Source organism: Phodopus roborovskii, unplaced genomic scaffold, assembly GCF_943737965.1.
Source record: "Phodopus roborovskii unplaced genomic scaffold, PHOROB, whole genome shotgun sequence".
NCBI lineage: Eukaryota > Metazoa > Chordata > Mammalia > Rodentia > Cricetidae > Phodopus > Phodopus roborovskii.
The window spans coordinates 31,075,462-31,100,432 of record NW_026126434.1 but is presented as its reverse complement, the minus strand read 5'-3'; the positions used below and the strand labels follow the sequence as shown (position 1 = coordinate 31,100,432).

Genomic DNA, 24,971 nt, shown 5'->3' with positions numbered 1-24,971 from the left:
GGGGGAATTAAAATGCTTTCTGAATTAAAATGAATTTGAACCCGTGGTTTCATGTTATCAGTTTGTATTCTACCCAAGGCACCTCAGGAGGTAGCCTATAATCTGACTAACCAAATGGCCATGACAGAGGAGCAGCAGGTGGCAACTGAAGTTCAAGGTGTCAGCCCACCAGGAGGTGCCTCTCTGATGGGTGAATCTCAGATAGGCAAGGTCCCCAGACCATGAATGCAGAGTGTCTTTTACTTCTGCTGTGCCTTTGCATGTCTGCTGCTGCCATCTTTCTCATGGTGTGAGTGGTGTGGGGAGAGCCCCCCTTCCTGTAAGGTAGCGTGTTTATCTCATGGAAACATCCTGTTCTATGGGGAGTTTTCACCTGAAGATTATTATGAAGATGACTTCTTACTAAACTGCATTGTCTAACTGATAATAATAATGCTAGTTTAAATAGAGTTTTGAAGATAAAAAAAAAAAAATAAGGCAAAGAAGTGCCACACAGCTAGAACACGTGAGTTGAGAAGCCACAAAGCCTGTGGCTTAGGTTAATGATTAAGGAAAACAATTGAGTCCCAGTAGCCAGCTAGCTTAAATTCTTTTTATCTTAATGTTGGGGGATGTGTTCACAGATTTGGGAGTGTATAATAGCGAAACAAAGCTTCGAAAATGACTTAAAGTTAGACTAAGATGTTTTTCTTAAATAGCTTTGAGGTGAAAAACCAAGGAGACAATCTCAAGTTTTAGAAAGGCACATAGTTGAGTGAGGAACTCTTCAAGGTCAGGGAGCAAGAAGAATGCATCTCAATCATCATTAGCTGATGTGCCTTTCTTGCTAGGATTGGTTGATGACCAAAGGTGATGATTAATTCATTATGCATTGACAAGCAAGTGTATATCCTAAAGATTTAAAGTAGACATGACTGATTATTTTTCATATATAAAAGTTGAGATTCCTTTTTTTATTTAATTTATTATTTAACATGTCGATCCCAGTTCCCTTTCCCTCCCTCCCTCACTCCCTCACTTTTACCCTCTCTGCCTCTCACATGCACCCTAACCACCCTCCCATCCCATCCCCCCATCCCAATTCCACATGTAGGACAATGCCATCCAGGTGGGGTCATGTAGATCTGACAGGTCATGTGAAGTAGGGACTAGGGCTTCTCTCCTGTCTCTAGGTTAAGGCAGTTATCCCTCCATGGGGGATGTGTTCACAAGGTCCTTTTGTGCACCAGGGATACATCCTGGCTCCACTGTCTGAGGTCCCTTAGACTGCTTAGTCCTTCTGGCTGAGACCCATATTCAGAGGGGCCTGAGTCAGTCCCATGCTGGCTTCCCAGCTATCAGTCTGGGGGCCCATTAGCTCCTCCTTGTTCAGGTCAGCTGTCTCTATGTGTTTCTGCAGCCTGGTCTTGTCCTCTCCATCTGCATCTGGGTTCTAGTTCGACTCAGTGTTTAGGTATGGGTGTTTGCTCCTGTTTCCAACAGGTATTAGATGAGGGCTCCATGGATAAGTTAGTTGTTGATCTCGCTATCTGGGAAGGGCATTTATGGTAGCCTTTCCACGGAAGCTAAGTTGAGATTCCTTTAAGATTCCTTATAAGATTACCTTTCAATATAAGTAATAAAGTTGTTGATCCTTTCTTTGTAACTGCAAAATGCAGCCTGACAGTAAAAGAACTGGCTGAGAAGAATACCTTGCTTGCTTACACTCTGTTAATCTATAATGAGCTGCTTGGATATTAATGTATGTGGGTTCTTGGGACAACTTGTTTTTTACCTGTGATATATAAAATGTTTAATCATATCAAGGGATATGGAAAACATGCTGTTTTTACTTGTATTCATTGTAATCATTTACTTGAAAAAACAGAATGTAACCACATTGTAATTTTTATATTGCTTGAAAGATTTGCTAGGGCATATAAGTTGTAAGGGAAAAATAGAGACAATTAGAAAGGGAAACATCAAAAGAGCCAAAGGGGACAATTCTGGATAGAGATAAGAATAGAGAGAGAATGCAAAAGAAGAATGAAGAAAAACATCAAGGGAGTGTGTGTCTTTTTCTTTTACCCCATCAGATGAAAAAGTCATTCTATACCAACTCTGTGGATTCCCTTTGAGCACTGCACTGCTGAAGGCTGGTCACCCAAGAAGCAAAACAACAAAGAGAATGAAAATATTCTTAGCAACATTTTGAGATATAATTTGAGGGCTACCAAAAATAATGGCAGCTACTGAGAAACTAAAGAGCAAAGAGCAGCTCTGTCTTGTGAAGTCCATATACACACTTTTTGTGTTCTCTACCCTGCTCTGAGTACCTCTGTCGCCAATGCTTGAGTTTATGAACAGTCTCTTCCTCATTAAATCAAACTCTGCTTCACAATGGTCCACACAGATTACTTTTCTTCAGCAAACTCATCCCATCTTCACTTATGTAGAAGTCTATGAAAAGAACTCCACAGAGTTACATCTCTGGTCAACAACCCATGGCTCCTCACAATACAGTGGGGTATCTCCTTTTGATTCAGTGTCATCCTTTTTGAAATATATAAATAATAAACTGTCTGATGGTAAGGTTCATTCACATATGAGACCGAGAAAGAAAAGGAGACATTGTCTTCAATGGTGCAGCAACCGGTGAGGTGCCCATGTTCCTGTAAATAACTCCTCACCCACATTACTGAAAGCAAACCTAATATAATTCACTGGGTTACACACAAAAAGGGACATGGAAATAGCAGGAGAGAAGAGGAGAACAATGGGAGAAGTGGAACAAGAGAAAGTAATAGAGGATGAATATAATCAAATTACATTGCATACATATGTGAACATGTTATAACAGAACTCAATGTACTAATACAAGATAATAATATTTTAATCTAAGTAATTAATTTATGTAAACTGTACCTGAATTCTAACAAAGAGATAAGAAATAAAATGTAACACTTGTGTATTAAGAGGGTTGAAGCAAGACTTAAGAGAAATAAATGGGAAACCATAGATAAAATGATGCCATTATGCCCCCTAGGTGACACACATGAGAGGTGTAGGGTTAGTGTTACCAGTTCAACACGGAATATTCTAAGGGAATGTCAACCCCCATTCTCTCCACTCTTAACCATCATTAGTCTACAGTGGCTAATTAACTATCAGTGGGCAGAGGCCCCAGAATCCTGGCAGAAATAATGAGCATGTATTCCTATGAGATAGGAGTCCAGGGATCCCTCCTTTCTATCTCCTATGCTAGTGAAAGGGAAGGTAACTTCCTGACTTGGGCAGAACAATAGTGGTAAATTGAAGTAAGTGACTGAATCTGGAATCAGTCTCCTTTGGTTCAAGTCTCGGCTCAGATTATATTGCCCTAACAAAATTACTTAACCTGTCTGTGTTTCCATCTCTTCATTGGAAATCAAAACAAAACATGGTAGTTGCTTCCTGGTAATGCCATTAGGAAGTACAGAATGGCATACCCAACCACACTACTGCTGAGCCCTAATGCTAGTGCTCTCAAAGGTGCACAAGCCATCAATTTGCCCTCAGTTTTCATGCTATGAAGATCAAGTGAGGCTCCATTCAGACCAGAAGTTCCTCATTGTATAGAGTCTGGCTGCCAAGGGGTGAGAAGATTCTGACCTGACCATGGTAAGTACTGGGAATTTTCTTCTACAGTCCATCAAAACCTCCCATGTCTTCAAGAATGGAGCCATGTCTGGTGCATATTGTATTGTCCTGAACAAATTATTTAGCCTCTCTGTGTTTCTCTTCACTGTAAACAAAGGTAGAATAGCCATTGTATCTGGGTTACACAATTGATGCAGAGTGCTTGAGTACCTGATAGGAAGTCAAACGGGGTTCAGAATCCAAACCTGGACTTATTGGCTGTATAGTGTTGGAAAAATTGTTTCAATGTTCTGACACTATTCCTCTGTAAGGGGAGAACAATGGTAATGATTATTCTACAAATGAAGCATGGGGCCAGATGTGCAGAAAGCTCTTAGCAGATGGTAACACAGTCGTGATGCAGATACTATCAAAAGCAGATATGGCAACCCATTCCCTGTACCTTATAGTGCATGGCTAGGTCTTTAGACATCGGGAAGAAAAAGAACACACCCATGAAAATGGAAATAACTGGAAGACTGTCAAGTAATATTTAAGTTTTGGTGGTGTCTCAGAATTAGATCATGTAAACATAGCAAAAAAAACCAAAATAAACAAACAAAAACAAAACAGAAAACATCAGAAAAACAGGCAAAGGATGATGAAAATTTAAGAGCTCAAACTGATAGACACGAAGTGACTAGTAAAGTAAGAAAGCCAGGGATGCAGAAAGAATATTGAAGAGTGCACAGCTGAGTAACAAGCCCATGAGTTGCTTTTTAGTAACAAAAGAATGCAGTACTATAAAATAACATAGGAGAACTTATTATAAATAATCCAAATAAGAGTAATTGCCTCTTAAGGGATAGGAAGTGAGTGTGATTGGGATGGGGCATGCAAAGGGCTTTTAAGACTTAAACAGCAGAAATTATTAACAATAAAGCACTTGAAATTGAGGTGGAGGGCTCTTCCCTCAGACAAAAAAAAGTGGGAGGAAAAGGGTGAAGCAGGAGACTCAGTGAAGCTGGAGGAGGAAAGATGGCATAGAATTTTTATTGTCTTTGAGACAGATCTCTCTCTCTGTAGACCTAGCTGTCCTTGAACTCACTACAAAGACCAGGCTGGCCTTGAATTCACAGAGATATGCTTGCCTAAGCCTCTAGAGTTCTAGGAGTAAGGGTTGCACTACCATATCCAGCTCGCCCAGAGCTTCTAAACATACAAGGAAGAACCTGTGAGGAGACACAGCCATCCATCCTCTCTGCAGGTCCAACCCATCAGCCTACAGGGATTCTGCCTCAGTTGCCACAGTGGCTGTCACTGCCTGCACCTCTAAGGTGGGCTTCAGTGCCCCAGATCTCCCTCCCCTCTTCCACAACAGCAGCATCACCTCATGTAGGATGCAGCACTGTTCTCCACAGCTCTGCCCCTCCCCCTCTGGGCAACTTAATTCATGGCTTTTGGTTATGGGTTCTTCTGAGGATGCTCAATGTCCTGCTGGACTTTTCAAAGGCATGAGACCACTCACCTTTCTAGCCTATGAGCTCTGACACATGGTCTGTTCTCACTGTCCAATATTTGAAGCGGTTCCATAGCTTAGTGACTTAATGTGGGCTGCTACAGTAAACTAGTAAGCTTAAAATAGTATATGAATTCTGACTTAATCCTATGCAAAAAGCAATCCTATCAACCTGGTTGATTTTTGTTGTTGTTGTTGTTTTGTTTTTTGGTTAACACAAGCTGGAGATATATTGGAAGAGGAATCTCAATTGAGAAAATGCCACTATCATGTTGCCTGTAGTCAAGTCTATAAGGCATTTTCTTGATCAATGGTGGAATGATATACCCTACTGTGGGGAGGTGGTTCTGGGTTATATAAGGAAGCAGGTACAACAAGCCATGGAAAGCAGGTCAGCAAGCAGCACTCGTCCGTGGTCTCTTCTTCAGTTCCTGCCCTGACTTCTCTCAGTGATGAGGTATAATGTGAGATCTAGATCTGTAAGCCATATTACCCTTTCCTTCCCAAGTTGCTTTTGGTCATGGTGTTTCACCACAGCAATAGAAACCCTAACTAAGACACCTCTGAAGGCAGTGGAACAACGGACAACTTTGGAATATGGGGTGTTCCTGCGGTAACAGTACTATATCAACTACAAAGTCTTTGAATTATGAGCTGGAGAGGTGCCTCCACAGTTAAGAGCACTAGCTACTCTTCCAGAGGTTCTGAGTTCAATTCCCAGCAACCACATGGTGGCTCACAACTGTCTTTAGTGGGTTCTGATGACCTCTCCTGGCATAAAACCATACATGCAGATAGAACATATATGTAAAATTTTTAAAAATCCTAAAATTCTTTGAATTCACTTCCTATTCAAAGTTTATTTCAGAGACCACATTGTTGTAGCCAAAGCACAACAAAATACGGACAAGGAAATGAACTTGATGACAGCAACTTGCCCTCAGTGACTCAGAATAAAAACAGTACTCTGAGAATACTGAGTAAGTGAAACAATAATTAAAATGGTGAATCTTTTAAAGTTATAAAGAATTCTTTAGAACCACTCTGATAAGTTTTATGGATACATAAGCTTACTTTAAAATAAAATACTTGAAAATGTATCTGAATGATATTAACCAAGAATATGCAAAACCAAACTCTACTTTGGATGTCCCATATTTCAACATTATGGTGCTCAGACATGGGGATCTCAAGTTCAAGTCCATTAAGGACTACATAGTGAGTTTTAGATCAGTCTATGCAATGTAGCAATATCCTGTCTTTAAAGAAAGAAAGGAGAAAAGGAGTAAATGAGGGAGAGGAGGAGGGAGAGAAAAGGGAGGAAGACCAGGAGTAAAGAAGGGAAGGAGATAGGGAAGGAGGAAGGAGTACATTGTACTTAAGATAAAAAATGTTTGCCTTATATGAAAGACAAATGAACCTCCTTCAGATTTTCATTAGTAATCTACATGGGGTGTATTGTCATGTTGTTTTGTTTTGTTTTGTGTGGCAGACCCTCACTCTGTGAACCCAGGCTGTCTCAGACTTACAGGTCCTCCTACCTAAGCCAGACCAATGCCAGGATTTTGTGTTCTCTCTTTTCCTTTTCAATTTTTTAAAAAAGTTATCCTTATTGTTTTTATTTGTGTGTGTCTGTGTATGAGTATGCATACATGTGTACAGGTTACTGAGGAAACCAGAGGACTCCGATCACCTGGAACAGGAAATCTGGGTAGTTGTGAATGGGCCAACATGGATACTGGGGACCCAATTCAAACTTTCTGGGAGAGTGGTTTATGGTAAACCATTAGTCATCTCTTCAGGGTCATGATTCTGCTCTTAAGGAATTATGGTGAGTAGTATCAGATGACAGTCATTGTAGATCTAATACTTTTTTCTTAAATTTTTCCACAAATATATTGAACATTTGAGGTAAGCATTTTTCACCTAAAGGGAAAATATTTGTCCAATTTTATGAGCCATAAAGATTGTTTTTTAATTTAATTTTAATTTATGTGCATGGATATTTTGCATATATATACATACATACATACATATACATAGATACATCTGATATACTCTTCTGCAAATATTCACTAAATAGAACACAAATGTTACCAGATTAAGATAAATCTTGCTAATATTTATCATCAGATCATCAATAAACCACACAATTCATTGTCATCCATTCCACACAGAAGGAACAACTTCAATAGGCCAGTGTTCGCATCATAAAATATGCTTAGCAAATGTTTGTAGTGACAATGATAATTAATAAGTGAATCCATGTTTTTAATCAGCCACTTTTGCTCTTAAGCAAACAATCAGATGCTCCAGTGTGAGGACCCACCTGTTCCTAGTTTCCTTGAGACCTCTAGACATTCGACTAAAAGTAGTAGAAGACCAAGGAGCAGTGGAACATACAGAGCTGCTGGGTTATGTGCCCAAGAAAGCAAAGGCAAAAATGTCCAAATAACAGAATTTCATGACATTGAATCGTAATCACAGGAGAGCAACTCCAACTGGATTCGTGTAGAAACAGGACATGGTCAACCACAGCTCCCCAGTGGGATTCCTCCTGCTGGGCTTCTCTGAACACCCACGCCTGGAAAAGATTCTCTTTGTGGTCGTCTTGTGTTCCTACCTCATCACCCTCCTAGGAAACACACTCATCCTCCTGCTCTCCACACTGGATCCCAGGCTCCACTCTCCAATGTACTTCTTCCTCTCTAACCTCTCTTTCCTGGACCTCTGCTTCACCACAACCTGTGTCCCCCAGATGCTGGTCAACCTCTGGGGCCCCACAAAGACCATCAGCTTCCTGGGATGCTCTGTCCAGCTCTTCATCTTCCTGTCCTTGGGAACCACCGAGTGCATCCTCCTGACTGTGATGGCCTTTGACCTCTATGTGGCTGTCTGCCAGCCCCTGCACTATGCCACCATCATCCATCCTCGCCTGTGTCGGCAGCTGGCAGCTGTGGCCTGGATGATGGGGTTGCTTCAATCCATAGTTCAGACACCTCCCACCCTTCGCCTGCCCTTCTGTCCCCATAGGCAGATAGATGACTTTTTATGTGAAGTTCCATCTCTCATTCGACTCTCTTGTGGGGACACTACTTTTAATGAGATTCAGTTGGCTGTGTCCAGTATCATCCTTGTGGTTGTGCCTCTGAGCCTTATCCTTGTTTCGTATGGTGCCATTGCCAGGGCAGTGCTGAGGATAAACTCAGCTGAAGCATGGAAAAAGGCCTTTGGGACCTGCTCCTCCCACCTCATTGTGGTCACCCTCTTCTATAGCTCAGTCATTGCTGTCTATCTGCAACCCAAAAATCCCTATGCCCAAGAGAGGGCCAAGTTCTTCAGTCTCTTCTATGCAGTGGGCACTCCTACACTCAACCCTCTTATTTATACCCTAAGGAACAAGGAGGTCAAGAGGGCATTCTGGAGGCTGCTGGGGAAAAATGGGGACTCCAAAAATACCTAACAAAGAAATACTTATGGCAGGAGGATTGCTAGTCCAGCGTGGTAGACACATTAAGACCTTTTAAATAAAATTAGGGAGAAATTGGTCTTTGGAGCATGAGTGACTGGTGCATACAACAGGAGAGCTACGAAGGCAACAGTGGGGACCGGAGTTACCTATTTACGAGTCTTGCTTCAACTTCAGTTCTGTTCATGTTACATTAAGATGTGCGGTTAATATGCTGTAGTGAAGGATGTTGTAACCATTGGTTTGACAGAGCCCCACTAATGGGGCATTTCTATCCTTGCTGACATTAGATATCTCACAGCTGGGAGCCTTGTCTCAACAGAGTTCAGTGAATAGCAGGCCTGAAACATTTCCTAATGGATACTTTTCTTGCAACTGCAGGATAACCGTGACCAAAAACTCTAGAGGCCAAAAATTCTTTCCCACCATTGATGCTCCAGTACTCTAGAGTCTGGTGGGTCAGGTGTGCAAAGCAACAATGGTACAACAGCTCTTTCCTGCTCTGTGGTCTAGTCAGTCACTAGTAAGTGGGTTTGTGAAGAAAGCCCCTCACTGAAATTTGCTTCCCCTGTAGTCAAAGCATTAGTGATTTACTACCAGTGGTGCTAAATGTGAACATAAGAATCTGTTCTTACTTTGAAGGGATGTCATGCCAAAGTCCAGACTATCAGATCTCTAACAACTTCAAATGTTGAGAAGCCCTAGCCCTTTATGGATTTTATTTCCCACTCTGATATTATAAATGTCCCCGGTTCACTTCCCCTCTTGACTAACCCTGCTTAACCAACACCATTTCAATTAAGCTGATGGTACATTTTCTGGAATTCTAAAAAAAACAGTTGTTAAAATTAATCATGATTAAAGATTATATTAGACAATTGTTAATAGTAGCTAATACTTTCAAACTCCTGTGAAAATACTCCATGTGGTAAATTCTACAAACAAGTAATGAAGATCCTCATACAAAATATTTTGTATAGCCAGGTGTTGGTGCTATGTGCCTTTAATCCCAGCACTTGGTGGATGGATCTCTATGTGTTCAAGGCCAGCCTGGTCTACAGAGAAAGTTCCAGGACAGCCTCCAAAGCCACAGAGAAGCCCTGTCTTGAAAAACAAAACAAACAAACAAATAAAAAAAACCCTTTGTATAATATTCTCAGAAATTTCACATCCTGAAGAAGTGTCCTGAAAGATATAAATAAGCTGTATATCAACAAATCTTATTAGCATAAGTCTTGGGGTGTTATTTCTAATTTCACTCTTAAAAACAGAAGTAAGCCCAGTGAGATCCGCCTATTGGTGCAGAAACATCTTGAGTATCAGCCCAGCCTTTGTCCTCTACCGCCAGGCCTTGCTAGAGATGAGTCTGGGACCAATTGGGGTGGCCTCTCCCCTACACCCTCCTCTGGGAACTCCCTGGTTTGGCCCTGGATCCCCCTGCTCCTGTGTCCAATCCCCATCGAGAGTGCTCTTGGAGCTCTGATACATCCCCATCCACCCCACCGAGAAACCTGCACTCCCCCTATCCTGTGCCCTACCCTGCCTACTGTCCCACTGCTCTGGTTGAGCACTGGGACAGAGGGTGGAGCCAACAGTCCAGACAACTTGGGGGAACTTCTGGGAGCAGCTCTGAACACAGGAGACCTGCCTATCCACACAGGACCACCCATAATTTCCACCTGCCTGGTTTCTGACCCCCACCGCTGGTCCTCTACTAGAGTCCAGGGCCCCTCCCAGAGATCCACCTATCTCTGAGGGACCACTCTGAGTTCCTGCAGGCAGGATCCTTGACCCCTATAGCAGGGCCTTTGCTAAAGAGGCCTCAGCTGGAGAGTACCAGGCCCAGGATAGATCTGCCTATAAACATAGGAGCATCCTGAGTCCCAGCCTTTGGGATCTTTGACCCCCGTAGCCAGTCTTCTGCTGAGGCCTGATTGCTGACCCCCATCCCTGGGACCCTGCCTGTGGAGAGACCTCCTAGAGAGCTTGGACCACCCAGACCTACAGACATCGAAACTCTGACCCACATAAGCCCACCGGGGAAGTACCATAGAGAGAGGGAGAGACCCCACCAACACCTACTGGAAGAAGCTATGGGAAGACAGCAATATAAGAAAACACCTAACAACAGAAAGACAGGCATGACACCACCAGAATCTAGGGAATCTACACCAACTAGAACGGAACACAACAACAAAGCAGAGGAAGCAGAAGGGAACGACTTAAAAATTATCATCATAAAAATGATAGAGGCCCTCAAAGAAGATGTGAGAGAAAATCCATTGAAGAAATGGAAGAAAAAAACAACCAAAAAAGTGGAAGAAATGAACAAATTTCTTAAGGAAAGTAAAGAAAGTACAGAAAGCCAAGGAGGGAAAAAAAAAACAATTAAGCAGGTGAAGGAAATGGTTCAAGACTTGAAAAATAAAATAGAGAAAATAAAGGCAACACAAACCGAAGGAATGCTGGAAATAGAAAAACTGGGCAAAAAATCGAGAACTACAGATGCAAGCATAACCAACAGAAGTCAAGAGATGGAAGAGAGAATCTCAGGTGCGGAAGATAAACTATAGGAAATAGATTCATCGACAAAAGAAAATCATAAATCCAACAAATCCTTAACACAAAACATCCAGGAAATGTGGGACACCATGATTAAACCTAAGAGGGGAGGGTGGCCAGGGTTCATGTGAGCAGGCAAAGAGGGTAAGAGGGAGGGAGAGAGGGAGGAAGGGAGGGAGAGAGAACTGGGATCGACATGTAAATAATAAATTAAATAAAAAAATTAAATTAAAAAAACAGAAGTAAAATATTTTGTCTTTTTTAGCCATAGTGTATATTTCAGGTAATATGTATTTAAAATAAATTTTAGGTAATGAGTTCTGCTACATTTATTTTAAACCATGTGAATTAATGCATGGACTGAAATGTCTTTGAATATTAGAGAGGCTAATATCTGTGTGGCATTAAACTTTGATTAATGGATCATTGAAAATAAGTTTTTGAAAAGTTTGGAAACTTGCTATTGGTTTCATATGATAGGTTTGTGTCATATAGGTGTGTGTGTGTGTGTGTGTGTGTGTGTGTGTGTGTGTGCCTGTGCATGCATGTGTGTGTGTGTGTAGAGAATCTCTAGAAAATGCTATTTTAAGAGGATTTATATTTTTAACATTTTAAAGTTTATTTTATGTATATGTGTGAATACTTGAGGGTATATATACAAACCATGTGTGTGCAGGAGTCCTCAGAGGCCAGAAGAAAGCACTGTATGTCCTGAAGCTGGATAGGGTTAAGGTTAGGATTAGGGTTAGGGTTAGGGGATTATAGGCAATTGTGAGCTGTGGTGTGTTGAGAGTATTTTTTCCTGCCGGCTTGGACCCACCACGGTGCCAGTCCCAATTAACACACAGAGACACTGTATTTGATATAATTCTGTTGGCCAGTTACTTGTTTCTTACCAGCTAGCACTGTCTTGAGTATTAACCCATTTCTATTAATCTAAGTATTTCCACGTGGTCTCATCTTACCGGAGAGGGGCTGGCGTTATGCTCTCCCCAGTCTCTCCATCTTGACTCCTCCTCACTACTTCCTCTCTCCTCCTTGTCCCCTTATTCCCACCTATCTTGCTTTCCTATTGGCCAACAGTGCTTTATTAGTTAAGCAGTATGAGAAACTATTTACAGAATGACATCTCCCATCAGTGGTGTGTATGCAAGGATCTGAATCTGGGTGGTCTATAAGAACAATAAGCACTCCTAACTGCTGAGACATATTTTTAAACATATCATGTGAATCATCAATAGTTCTGAACATATTTCTAGAACTTTCTTAACTATTTCAGACAATATTTACATTAGCAAATGTTACATTTTTCATATTCTGAAAATATGTTTAAAATATTCATGAGAAAACTATCATAATAAGTTCACAAATTTGTCCAATTTCCCTTTCATAGATGCTCATTACTATCCTGTGCCTACAACTAATAATCTCTTCCTCGTGTGAGTCTTGTCACATTTACACTGTTACACTTTCTTTTCAGTCATAATCTGTGCTTACTCTTCACGCTGTTTGCCAGAGACCACCCAATCATTCCTCTGTCCCAGAGCAGGAAAAATATATTATGAGGCTGGGGAAATGGCTCGGTATTTAAAAGTACTTGTTCCTCTCCCAGAGGATCAAGTTCTGTTTCTAACACACTCAACAGGCAACTCATAAACACATGTAACTCCAGCCCCAGGAGATCAGGAATCCTCTTCTGGCTTCTATAGGCATCCCTCTTAAACAACATACACATAAATAGAAAATCTTATTTTAATTATTCAAAAGAATAGAATTATCATAATAAATTTGTCCAAACAGCATTAAAATGTTAATATATACAAACTCAAATTGAAGTACATTGTATTAAAACAAAGATAAATTTAAATTTAAATTCATGATTTCCTAGTTGTTTTATTTATGCTTTGTGACCATTTATATCCATGACTTCTAGATGATAAAATATTATATCATTCACTGACAGCAGTGTGTAACTGTGCATTTCTTTCTAATTCTATGTGGCTGTGATATATCAATAGGTTTATTTGTTTGTTTGTTTGGTTGGTTGGTTAGCTGGTTTTTGTTGTTGTTTTTGTTCATTTTGTTTTGGGGTTTTTTGTTTGTTTGCTTGTTTTGCTGGGGTGTTTTGGTTTTTGGTTTTTTTGACACAAAGTCTCACTATGTCATCTTGTTTGTCCTGGAACTTGTTATGTAGATCAGTCTGACCTTGAACTCACAGATCCATCTGCCTCTGACTCTTGAGTGCTAGGATTAAAGATATGTTCCAACATATAATACTTCTCTTACCTCTGTAGAGAGGATGTAGATTCGTGTTTTTACCACTGCTACAACTGTGACTCAACACACCAAAGAATCACTGTGGATCCTGCCAACTACTAAATATACACACTCAAGTTCCATATTCAGTGTTCAAAAACTAAGATCCAGGTATAACCATGGCCCTGATACATCCACCTTCATTTGAACTAGAATAATGGAATATATTCATATTATGATGCTTGGTTTACATTAGATGGGAGGTAGACAAATATCCTAAGTCTTCTACAAACCTAGGATTTGATCATCCTGTATTATTACAGTGTGGAATGCTTCAGAAGAATTGTGCAGAAAGGGGGGTATTTGAGAGATGTTATGGTCCTATGGGATAAATGAATGAAGAAGAATGTCTGGATGCTTGTTTCAGGATACTTGATCTCACTTGACACCCCAAGACTGTGTTAATGCAGTTAACTTAGAATCAAGGGTTGGAGCCAGCAACTAGCCAAACAGACTTAGCCATAGAGAAGCCAGGAATATGGATAGAGAAGACACACAGGAAGGAGTAGGGAAAGACTTGGAGATTTCCTGCTTCTTCAATCTGAGACTTGTGGAGAGAGGTGCTTGCTGGGTCTCCATTAAGAAAGGGAAGGTCAGCTGGTCACTCCTCTCCTTCTTTGATCTAACAAGTTTTCACCCAAATATCTGACTCCTGAGTCTTTATTGGTAATAGAACAACTTACATTTTAAAAAAAGCAGATACTGGGGGGGGGGGCAGATGAGGCTTTGTTAGTCCAAACACTATACTATTGAGAGAGAGAGAGAGAGGCAGTGGGTGAACTATTGACCTACTGCAGTGGGAACTACTTGCTGTCATGTTTCCTCCAGAGTCCCATGCCCCCTCTATCATAATTACTAGCTAATTAATTGTCTGTGGACTGTGGAACCCTTGGGTCTCAGCTGAATTAATGAGCTGTTTCTCCATAGGACAGTTCTGGGATCCCTCTTTCCACCAAATACCATGGCTAGTGTTCCAGCACCAGAACCACTAAAACAGGCGCTAACTTCTCCATACACTGAGGGAGAAGGCCATTTGTAAAAACCTTGATGGTAGGGATGTCTCTGCCTTCTCTTGACCTCATTTGTGCAATAGAAGACAGTGGTTGCTCACACAAGTCTGATTTAAACTTTCTTTGCTTCAACTTCTCATATTAAGAAGATGTAGATATGTAGAGTTGTGAGGGATAACCTTAAGGGTGCAGACAAATGTTTAACAACCAGCTTGGCTAGAGGTATGCAGAACCTTAGTTTGAAGTATTTGCTCCATTTACACAGTGTAAATATTCCTGGAAAGGAAGATTCTAGCTAAACGTGGCTTAATAGCTAACTTACAAAGCCTGAGGATTATCACGAGGCGCTAAGAGCTAGCTCTAATTCATTGCAGCATATTCATGTAATTAGAAAAACTGCCTAGCAATAAACATTAGCAGCCCCTATTAATACTAAGATCTAGCCACCCACTCCAAAGTGAGTAACCTCCTTATATTCAATTTTCTTAATATCCATGAGGGTACTAGGCACCAGTTGAGTTTTGTGATAGACAATTGCTAGCCAAAGAGGATATTCTCTGGTTGAAGGTAAGTAAAATGTTTCTTCTCTGTGAGATATCAGATGTGTACTCAACAACCAAGCCTTAGGCAGGAAGGCAAATTAATCCAGGAATTTGTACCTTTGCCTTTGTGTGTTGTTATTGGAGGAGGCTACTTAAAAAAAAAAAAAAAAGATTTCAATTAGTGTGTCTGTGTGTGTATTCATGTGTTTGTCAGTGTTTGCAGAGGCCAGAAAAGGGCAATGGATTCCCTGGAGCTGGATCTGTAGGACCTTGTGAACTGCCTGACACAGGGGGCGGGGGGGTGGTGGGAACAGAATGCTGGCCAACTGCTGAGCCAACTCTCCAGCACACTCTGTGGGCCAAGCTGGCCTCAAGCTCACTATCTTCTTTCCTCTGCCTGCTGGGTGCTAGCATGAAAAGCATGTGCCACCATGCTTAAACTAAACAGGGTGAATTATTATCACCCGCACTGAATCAGGTGGTCATGTGGTTTCATTCCTTCAACCTCTGAATAGGAGAAGACCATGGTCAGCACTGTTCCCCAGCAAGAATCCTCTTTCTGCATTTCTCTGGACATCAGTTCTGGGAAACATTCCCCAGAATCCTGGCCCTAATATCTATTGAGTAGGTGACCTGAGACATGTTATTTACCCTGACAGTTCAATCATCGATAAAATTGGTAAGATCATTACAAGGATACTATGGAAACCAGATGTTCACATAGCTGTGTACCACAACTGGCCCAAGGGAAACAGTCCACAGGTGTAAATTACTATTAGAAAAAGGAGGAAATGGTTACCAGATCTTTACTGGCCTTTTTAGATGATCAACCCCTGCCCTGGCTTGTAGCACAATGTTGAAACCTTAAAGCTTAAGAAAAGGCAAATGTACAGACTAATAGATGTCAGGAAGACAGCTGGGTTGTGGTGCATGCTTTAATCCCAACATTCAGGAGGCAGAGGCAGGCAGATCTCGAACTTTCAGGCCAGCCTGACCTACAAAGCCAGTTCCAGGACAGCCAAGGCTACATAGAGAAACCCTGTCTAGAAAAACCAAGAAGGAGCGGGGAGGGGAAGGGCACAGACTAGGAGAAACAATGGCAAATGGAAGAGATCAAAAGAGTAAAGGGAAGTCACTAAGGTAACAGAAATAAGACAGAGAAAAGGAGGGAACAAACTGCCAAGAGAATAACCAAATTAGAAACAGAAAGTTGATAAGAGCATTAGTTGATGTATGAATGTGAGTTGGGTGATATTAAGGTAACACACTAAAAACTGTATACAAAGAAAGCTGCAGCTGCTATTTGACATCAGCCTCCTTTGCTCTCACCCAGGAAGCCAATGAGGATCCACCTGTTCTCCACCACTGCCACTTTTCTCTCAGCTACCAGGCACCACCTGACCAGGAGGAACAGGGGAAGAGGCCAAGTTGTTGTGATGGGCCTGGAGAAGAGAGCCTGAGAAACATCAATCTAGCTGGTATGTCCTGATAAGTACCCAGGGCGAGTCTTTTTTTAGGCTCTTTATTTCATACTAATCTAACAGCTTCATCTCCAACCAGACACAAAAGGCCATGGTCAACCACAGCTCCCCAGTGGGATTCCTCCTGCTGGGCTTCTCTGAACACCCACGCCTGGAAAAGATTCTCTTTGTGGTCGTCTTGTGTTCCTACCTCATCACCCTCCTAGGAAACACACTCATCCTCCTGCTCTCCACACTGGATCCCAGGCTCCACTCTCCAATGTACTTCTTCCTCTCTAACCTCTCTTTCCTGGACCTCTGCTTCACCACAACCTGTGTCCCCCAGATGCTGGTCAACCTCTGGGGCCCCACAAAGACCATCAGCTTCCTGGGATGCTCTGTCCAGCTCTTCATCTTCTTATCCCTGGGCACAACAGAGTGCATCCTCCTGACTGTGATGGCCTTTGACCGCTATGTGGCTGTCTGCCAGCCCCTGCACTATGCCACCATCATCCACCCCCGCCTGTGCTGGCAGCTGGCAGCTGTGGCCTGGATCATTGGCCTGGTGGAGTCAGTGGTTCAGACACCATCCACTCTTCGCCTGCCCTTCTGTCCCCACCATCAGGTTGACAATTTTGTGTGTGAAGTCCCTGCATTGATTCGACTCTCCTGTGGGGATACCACCTATAATGAGATACAAATGGCAGTTGCCAGTGTCTTCATTTTGGTTGTGCCTCTGAGCCTCATCCTTGTTTCTTATGGTGCTATTGCCAGGGCAGTGCTGAGGATAAAATCTGCAAAAGGGCGCAGGAAAGCCTTTGGGACCTGCTCCTCCCACCTCATTGTGGTCACCCTCTTCTACAGTTCAGTCATTGCTGTCTATCTGCAACCCAAAAATCCCTATGCCCAAGAGAGGAGCAAGTTCTTCGGTCTCTTCTATGCAGTGGGCACTCCTACACTCAACCCTCTCATATACACCCTAAGGAACAAGGAGGTGAAAAGGGCATTCAGGAGGCTGCTGGGGAAGGAAGTAGAGCCCAACTGACATACTCTTTCAGTATGCTGAAGGAAGACTGTATCCTTTATTAAAAAGCTATGCTGTTATCCTTCTCCCCTTTAGACCTACCCTGCCAATGGATGGCACAATGCACAGTATAGAATACAAGGAGTATAGTTATTCCACCCCCCAACATACACACATAGCCACAGGAATCAAATGTAATCTATCTGCACTTTACTTTTGTTAATTTACCTCCATCCTCACATGTTTCGTTTCACTGATTTTGCTTTTAATTCTCTTCCCTCACCAGAGTGTCACTGTCTTTTAAAGATTTTACTTTTATGTCTTTGTGTGAGTGTATGTGTGGATGTCTCAAGAAGCAGGAAGAGGGTTTGAGATTTCCTGGAGCTGGAGTTATAGTTAAGGTTGCCCAATATGAGTGCTGTATTTTGAACTCTGGTCCTTTGAAAGGATACAAATACTCGTAACTGCTGAGCCATTTCTCTTGCCCCTTGCCACTATTTTTTCACTATTTCCCACTCTAGTTTTGCTGTTTTTCCTTTTGAGTTTCTTTGTATTTCTTTATGCTTCTTCCTATTTTATCCTCCAAATATCAGCAAGGATTGAGGGGAAACTGAAACTTAGTTCAGAACACCATCCCTCTCCAATAGTGTTAGTATGTTTGCCTAAAATTTAGGCCCTGTGACTTCTGGTCAGACCATTCCAAATGCATGCTGTGGTTCCCACACCATAATCAAATGCCCCAGTATCCTTACCTTGAGGCCAGAACAAAGCCTTTGGGAGCAGCCTGAACTACAGTCCTGGAGTTCTCTTTATCAATGCTAGTCAGCTCACAAAAAGAAATGGTTTCTTTTTAAGGTGGGCAGAACAATTGGAACATTGGTATTTTGGTGCCATCTACTGGCCAGATATGGAACTTCATTGATATACCGACAGACAAGTCACCTAAATCCTCCATACCCGGGCTACTCAGGTTAATTGTTGTAGTTAATGTGATGTACTTAGATGCCTTTGTGATGTTCCAGGTACCATCAAAAGTATTTTACAACTCTTGACCCTTTTCATGCTTGTAGCATTAGGACGCTTTTTCAGAAGCAAAAACTAAGAGTGCAATTACTATCTCTCAAAGTTCTCAGCCAGGACTGGCACCCGGGAGGGCAGAATCCAGATCCCCAGTAAGTCCTGCTTTGATACATAGAGCCTTCCTAGCCCAAGTGAGAAGCTTCAATATGCCCCCAAACTAAACAGAAGCCCATCTTAACTAGACACTTGTCAAAGAGCAAGGTAAATTGGGGAGGGTGGAGTTAACTCCACCCTCAGAAAAAGCCACTTCCCTGCATGGCACAAGGCTGATTCAGCTCCAGCCAAGGAGCCATAAACAGTTCCAAGAAGCACCCAAACTGTGTCCACCCCGGTCAAAGTGACCCCATCCGGGTGGTCAAGCAATGACTAATTTTGGTAAATAACATCTCGCCACAACTGTCCTTGTGGACAACTGTTACTAACAATTTTGAAATTCCCCTAGACCCCAGTCAATAAATCCAAAGGCCCTACCCAATCCTGAACAGCCAAGGCTTATGATTTCCCCCCCCCCCTTAAAAAACCCTTACAGTTAAAGCCAGGCACCCTTTGCCTGCAATGGCTGTGCCAGTTTGCTGGACAGGGTCACTGTAAGGCTTGCAGCTTAACAATAAACCTTGTGTGTTTGCATCAGTGAGTCAGATCCTTGGTGGTCTTTTTGGGGTCTCATGAACTTGGCATAACAATGTGTTCATACTGAGACTTGCCTCCTGTAAGTTTCCCGAGTGAGAACATTCGAAACAGAAAACAACTTTGGCAAGAAATTTGAGCCTGGGAGTTTGTCTCAGTGGGACAGAGCTTCCCTGCATGTGCAAGGCCATGGCTTGAATCAAGGGGTGTCACTGTAAATCTGCAGTGTGTTGTGTCTGGTCTGATCATCAGTTTACTTCCGAGCCTGCATCAAAGTAAGCTTTCCAAGTCTCACACTGCACGGTTGACTACTCCCCCCCAGATCTGTACTAAAATTGAGCCTGCAAAACATACAGCTTTATCTTCTATATTTAGTTTTGAGTCAGAGTCTCACTATGTAGCTAGCCCTGGCTGGCCTGAAACTACAGCTTCTGACTTCCAAATGGTGGGGTTAAAGGCATGTCACTACACCAAGCACAACAGGAGTCTCTTTTTTGTTTTTGTTTGTTTGTAGACAGGGTTTCTCTATGTAGCCCTGGCAGTCCTGGAACTCATGCTGTAGACCTGGCTGGCTTGGAACTCTAATATCTGCTGGCACCTGTGCTGTGATTAAAAGTATATGCCACCTCTGTCCAACTAACACAGGTCTCTTTAACAAGCCAATTACTTTGAGCTAAAGGCTACAGGAAATCAAACCCCCCCCCCAGGGAATGCTGTCCAGCAGGGAACAATTTTTCCTTTTCTAAGGGAAATTTACATTTGAGAAGGCCTTATCTTATCAGTGAAGAGGGCACTTGCTTAAATCTGCATAACAACTTTTTATTCACAAACCAGTATTTACCACACTTTCCCCATCTCCTTTCTGTAACACAACTCTTCTCCACCAGCTCACTCAGAAGTGAAAAACCCTTCTCCTTTGGGTAGACTAACTTGTATAAGGCAGTTCCCACCACTCTATGTGCTCAACACTAGTAAACGCAAACCCATGCACACAAAACACATGTTAATAATTCCACCTCTCTTGTTAACCTTTTAGTTAGAGAACCTATGCAGAGGGCTCTTCCCTCTGCATACACCAGAAGGTGCATACCATTTTGCTGTGCCACAGCCTGCCAAGCCCATGCACCTGCATCCCTGTGCAGCTGCCCCTGTACTGGAAATCACCTTCCATCAGTTTCTAGTCACTAAAGCAGTGGTTCTCAACCCTGCTACAAAGGGTGGTGCTACAACCTTTTAATACAGTTCCTCATGTTGTGATGACCTCCCAACCATAAAAGTATTCGTTTCAACTTCATAACTGCAATTTTACTGTTATGAACAGTAATGCAAATATCTGATATGCACTATATCTGATATGTGAGCCCTGTGAAAAGGTCCCCAAAGGGGGTCATGACTCACTAGTCTAGTAAGGAGACTGCATTAGAGTCTAGTGTTACTTCTTGCTCCAGGGGAGCTATAGAAGTGGATAAAATACAAATGGTTATTGATTTTTTTTTTTTAATCACATGCTTGAGAAGCAGCTTGATGTGGAGCCCACTATTGCCTTTTGGTTAATGGAACGCAAAAGATAAAGTAAAGAATTCCCTGCTCTACTAACGGGCTCCCAGATTGATAGCTGGGAATCCAGCATGAAACAGACTCAGACCCCCTGAACATAGGTCTCAGCTAGAAGGACTGAGCAGTCTAGGGGACCTCGGACAGTGGAAACTGGATGTATTCCTGGTGCACAAAAGAACCTTGCATGCACATCCCCCATGGAGGGATACTCCCTTAACCTAGAGACAGGAGAGAAGTCCTAATCCCTACTTCAAATGACTTGTCAGATTTACATGACCCCACCTGGATGGCATAGCCCTACATGTGGAGTGTGGGGGGGGGGGTAATGGGAGGGGAGGGTGATCAGGGTGCATGTGAGGGGAGAGAGAGGGTAAGAGGAAGGGAGGGAGAGAAGGAGGGAGAGAGAAAGAACTGGTATTGACATGTAAAATAATAAATAAATAAATAAATTCCTGCTCTAAAAGCCTTAACAAATAAGCCAAAATGTGCCTGTCTCAGGGAGCTGAAGGTTATAGAGTATTGTGAGGGAAGCTGCAATTAGCAGAATCATCTTCAAACAAGACAGGCAGAAAGGGCAGGTCTGGAGTGGCAAATAGCCCTGACATCTCCCGAAAGAAGAGCCTGGTGAAATGCTGAATATCAAATGAACAAGACTGGTCTGATTAGGCTGGGTACAATGGTACATACATGTAGTCCCAGCAATCCAGAGGCAGAAGCAGATGAATTTATGAGTTTGAGGTCAGCCTGGACTACACAGTGAGTTCCAGGCCAGTCAAGGCTACTTAATGAGGGCCTTTCTCAAAAGAGAGAGACAGAGATATAGATACACAAAGTTGGTGATCATCAAAAGAGAAGACACATGGTATGGTGAGGTTTTAAACGCTGTCTCTGTAGAAGGCACATAAGCCTCAGTGGATCATGTTCCCAGATAAATCTGCAATGATATATTTATTCTACATGTGTTTTTTCCAGAGTAGCAGTCTAGTTCTATCCCTTGAACCTGGCTAGCATGGTAGAATGCAGCATAAACAGTACTGTGTGACTTCCAAGGCTTTGCTGAAAAATATGTATGTCTCTCCTACCTCCAAGGACACTTACCTTTGGAATCCAGTTTACTACATCAGGAGAATCAGATCACAAGGAAAAGCCCTGTGTAGGGCTTTCAGTCCACATCCCAGCAAAGGAGCCTGCTAAACCAAAACAAAACCCCCACCTCTAGGGGTTATAAAGGACTTATAACCTTACTCCCAGTCTTCAACCCCGCAGGCAGTTGTGTACTGTGGACTTCCCTTGCTGTAGCCTATTTAATGCTTAACCCATATAAACAATGATGCTGCTGTTGTTTGAGCTGTTGTGGGTCCTAGGCTACACAGTGGTCAATGCATCGTCTGGGTGTTGGCTCCATTTCCTATTGCTGACAATGTTGTTCTCCCCCCAGTTGCAGTCTCCCAGCCAAGAAATAAGCACACAACCCCACTCCATAGACTGTTTCGAGGGATCTGTCTCTGTCTCCCTCCTCCCCTCTCCGAGGCCATCTTGCTCAATTCTCTTTCCCAACCAGTACTTCTTAATGGAACCAGGTGCAGTGGCTCATGACTGTAATTCCTCAGAAAGCTGCAAGGAAAGCTCTGTAAATTTCAACCTGGACTACTCAGCCAAAAAAGCAAGACCCTGTCTCAAAAATAAAATAAATTGCCAGGCACAGTGCCTAACACCTATAATCCGATACTTGGAAGGCTGAGGCAAGGCCAGCCTGGGCTATATAGTAAGTACCATGATCCTGGTAGTGCTATATGACAAGACCCTGTATCAAAAAACAAACAAACAAACAACAGATGTTATGGTAGAAACTTCACCCCAGCCACTGGCAACCATACACCTAAAGAGTCTGGAATGTTATGGTGGAAGTTCCATCCAAGCCCCCCTCCCCTAACTCCCTCCAAACCCTGCTGCATCTCAGAAAGCCTGACAAATGACCCCCCCCCAGAGATGCTCAAAACCACTCCCATGGGGTATTTAAACTGCCTCCCAGAAAATAGACTGGTTTTCCAGTTTCTCTCTCCTGTCTCCTCTCTGGGGGACTTGAAGGCTATCCCGAAGCATTGTATCCATTAAACGTGTGCTTTTTCTAATTTGGTTTGATTTGGTCTAATTTGGATTTCGGCATTGGTTGGAGAGGCTTATTGGAATGTAGAAACTTTCAACAATAACTACAAAAATGACCACCTGTTGACAGGCATGGTAGTATACACCTGTAATCCCAACACTTGGGAAGCTTCAGCAAGAGGACAGTTCAAGGATAGCATGAACTACATAGTGAGGGTGAGGCCCAACATCTATAGAGATGAAACCCTATCTTAAATGAATTACAAACAGTCATACAGCAGCAAGTACTCACAGAAAGCTTTAGTAACTGGGGCTAGGGTAGAGATGAGTAAAGACTACAGGTATGTAACAGGGCATCGAGACCTAGCAGGTAGTCACCTGACTGAGGCAAAGCTGGAGATGCAGTCAGCCCCACTGAGCCCAGGAGCAGATGCTGCCTGAGATCCCTCGACCTTTGCACCAAGCACTTCTGTCAACTCTTGCTATTTGGCTGGGCTCCTGCACCCTTTGCTAGAGTCTGCTCCACCTTCACCCTTGGCAATAGTGGAACTTCTGACCCTTGATTTACTTACTATTCACACCCCACCTATGTGCAATACAGGTTTTAGAGGGGGTAATTTCAGTCTACCAAGGGACGGTCTGTGTTTTGGGCTACAGTTTCTGAAGCCTACTGTTAATTTCTACACTGCAGGTTTCTCTACTCTAAAGGCCTCCTCTCTTTTCTCTGAAAAAAATTTCACTGCAGGAAGAAGGGAAACTCAAATTAAGTCCACTTAGTTCAAGGTGGATAATCACTATGGATTGTTTTCAAAGAGGGCCTAAGATTTAACCTGCCATAAACAGGACAATAAAATGACAGGGCCCTTCTCACCCTGTAGCTTTCATGCAGAGACGAAGAGGAAGAACCATCATCTTAAAACAAAACAAAACAAAAAACAAACAAACAAACAAACAAACAAAAAAAGCACAACATGAAAAAGCTTCAAAGAAGCCAAAAGGACACAAAGAATTATAAAAATGCAAGGGGTTTTTTCCCCCCTGGCTTTTCAAACTTTCATCTTGTTTGAAAAGCCTTCCCAAGATACTCAGAGTTCCTTAGATAATGATTTTTAAGTTTGTAGGCACTTATCCAGAAGTCACCGTTTACTTGTAATTCTTCCTTTCTGAGGAGACTCCTCACATCTGCTCAGCCAACTGCTCCAGGTTCCCAGAGCATGGCCACCACTGTCAGGGAATCCAGGAAGCAGCTGTAACAAAGGTTACCATGGCCCAAGCAGATCCAGGCACTGGAATGCATAATTAGCCTAGTTCTTGTATGCACTCCACTGAGAAATGCGTTATCATTACTGTTATTATCAGATTCCCAAAAGTGGAGAATAGAGATTAGGAGACATTTCTGCGTGTGGTGCAGGCCTGACACACTGGTAATCTGACTGCAGAGCCCACAGTTTTAACCACCAATGTCATCATCTCTCACTAATCAGGGCTTTACTCTTATACAGCTTTGCCCTGCTAAATCCTGTACGATCAATCACAGATCTCTTTGCACCTCTCCACTTCAAAGCCTTTTCATTAACTCCAAGCCTGAGAGCCTGGGCTTTTCCCTTGCTGGCATGGAGCCCACTCAGTTCACAGGATGGAGGATGAGGTGCTGAGTCACACTGTTCACTGGTTTATTGAGATTCAGGGAGATCCTTCCCCAAGAGACACCACAGTGTGAAAGGGACATTGCCTCCCACCCCATCAGTCCATCTGCCCATGCTTTCGTTTGGTTAGGATGTAAACCTACTATCCACTGGAAACAGCCTCCAATCTGTACCCGTTTCTTTTCCCTTAATTCTGAAAAATAATAATGATAATAAAGAAAACGAAACTAAGATGCAGTCTTGATAGATGACTGTGAGTACAGACTGAGGATGGTACAAAGAATCCAGGGAACATTTGAGAGGAAACGTAATGCCAAGGAGAGGTTATGGATAGCCCAGAACACACAAACTGGGGAGAATGTGCTTAACTTTGTGCGTGTTGGGTGCACATGGCTCTGTTTGTTGGAAAAAGACATGGCATCAGGTAGGCAAACAACTGTAATCCAAACACTCAAA

The 24,971-nt window shown here is 42.6% G+C and overlaps 2 protein-coding genes across 2 annotated transcripts; both read left to right on the top strand.

Annotated features, from left to right (window-relative positions):
- Positions 1-7,531: 7,531 nt before the first annotated feature.
- LOC127224393 (olfactory receptor 2H1) lies at positions 7,532-8,579 on the top strand. Its single transcript, XM_051187434.1, has one exon. It carries the CDS (start codon positions 7,641-7,643, stop codon positions 8,577-8,579), a length of 939 nt encoding a protein of 312 aa, XP_051043391.1. The 5' UTR covers positions 7,532-7,640.
- A 7,951-nt stretch (positions 8,580-16,530) lies between these two features.
- LOC127224395 (olfactory receptor 2H2) lies at positions 16,531-17,520 on the top strand. Its single transcript, XM_051187436.1, has one exon. The coding sequence runs from the start codon at positions 16,588-16,590 to the stop codon at positions 17,518-17,520; it is 933 nt and encodes a 310-aa protein (XP_051043393.1). The 5' UTR covers positions 16,531-16,587.
- The last annotated feature ends 7,451 nt before the right edge of the window (positions 17,521-24,971 follow it).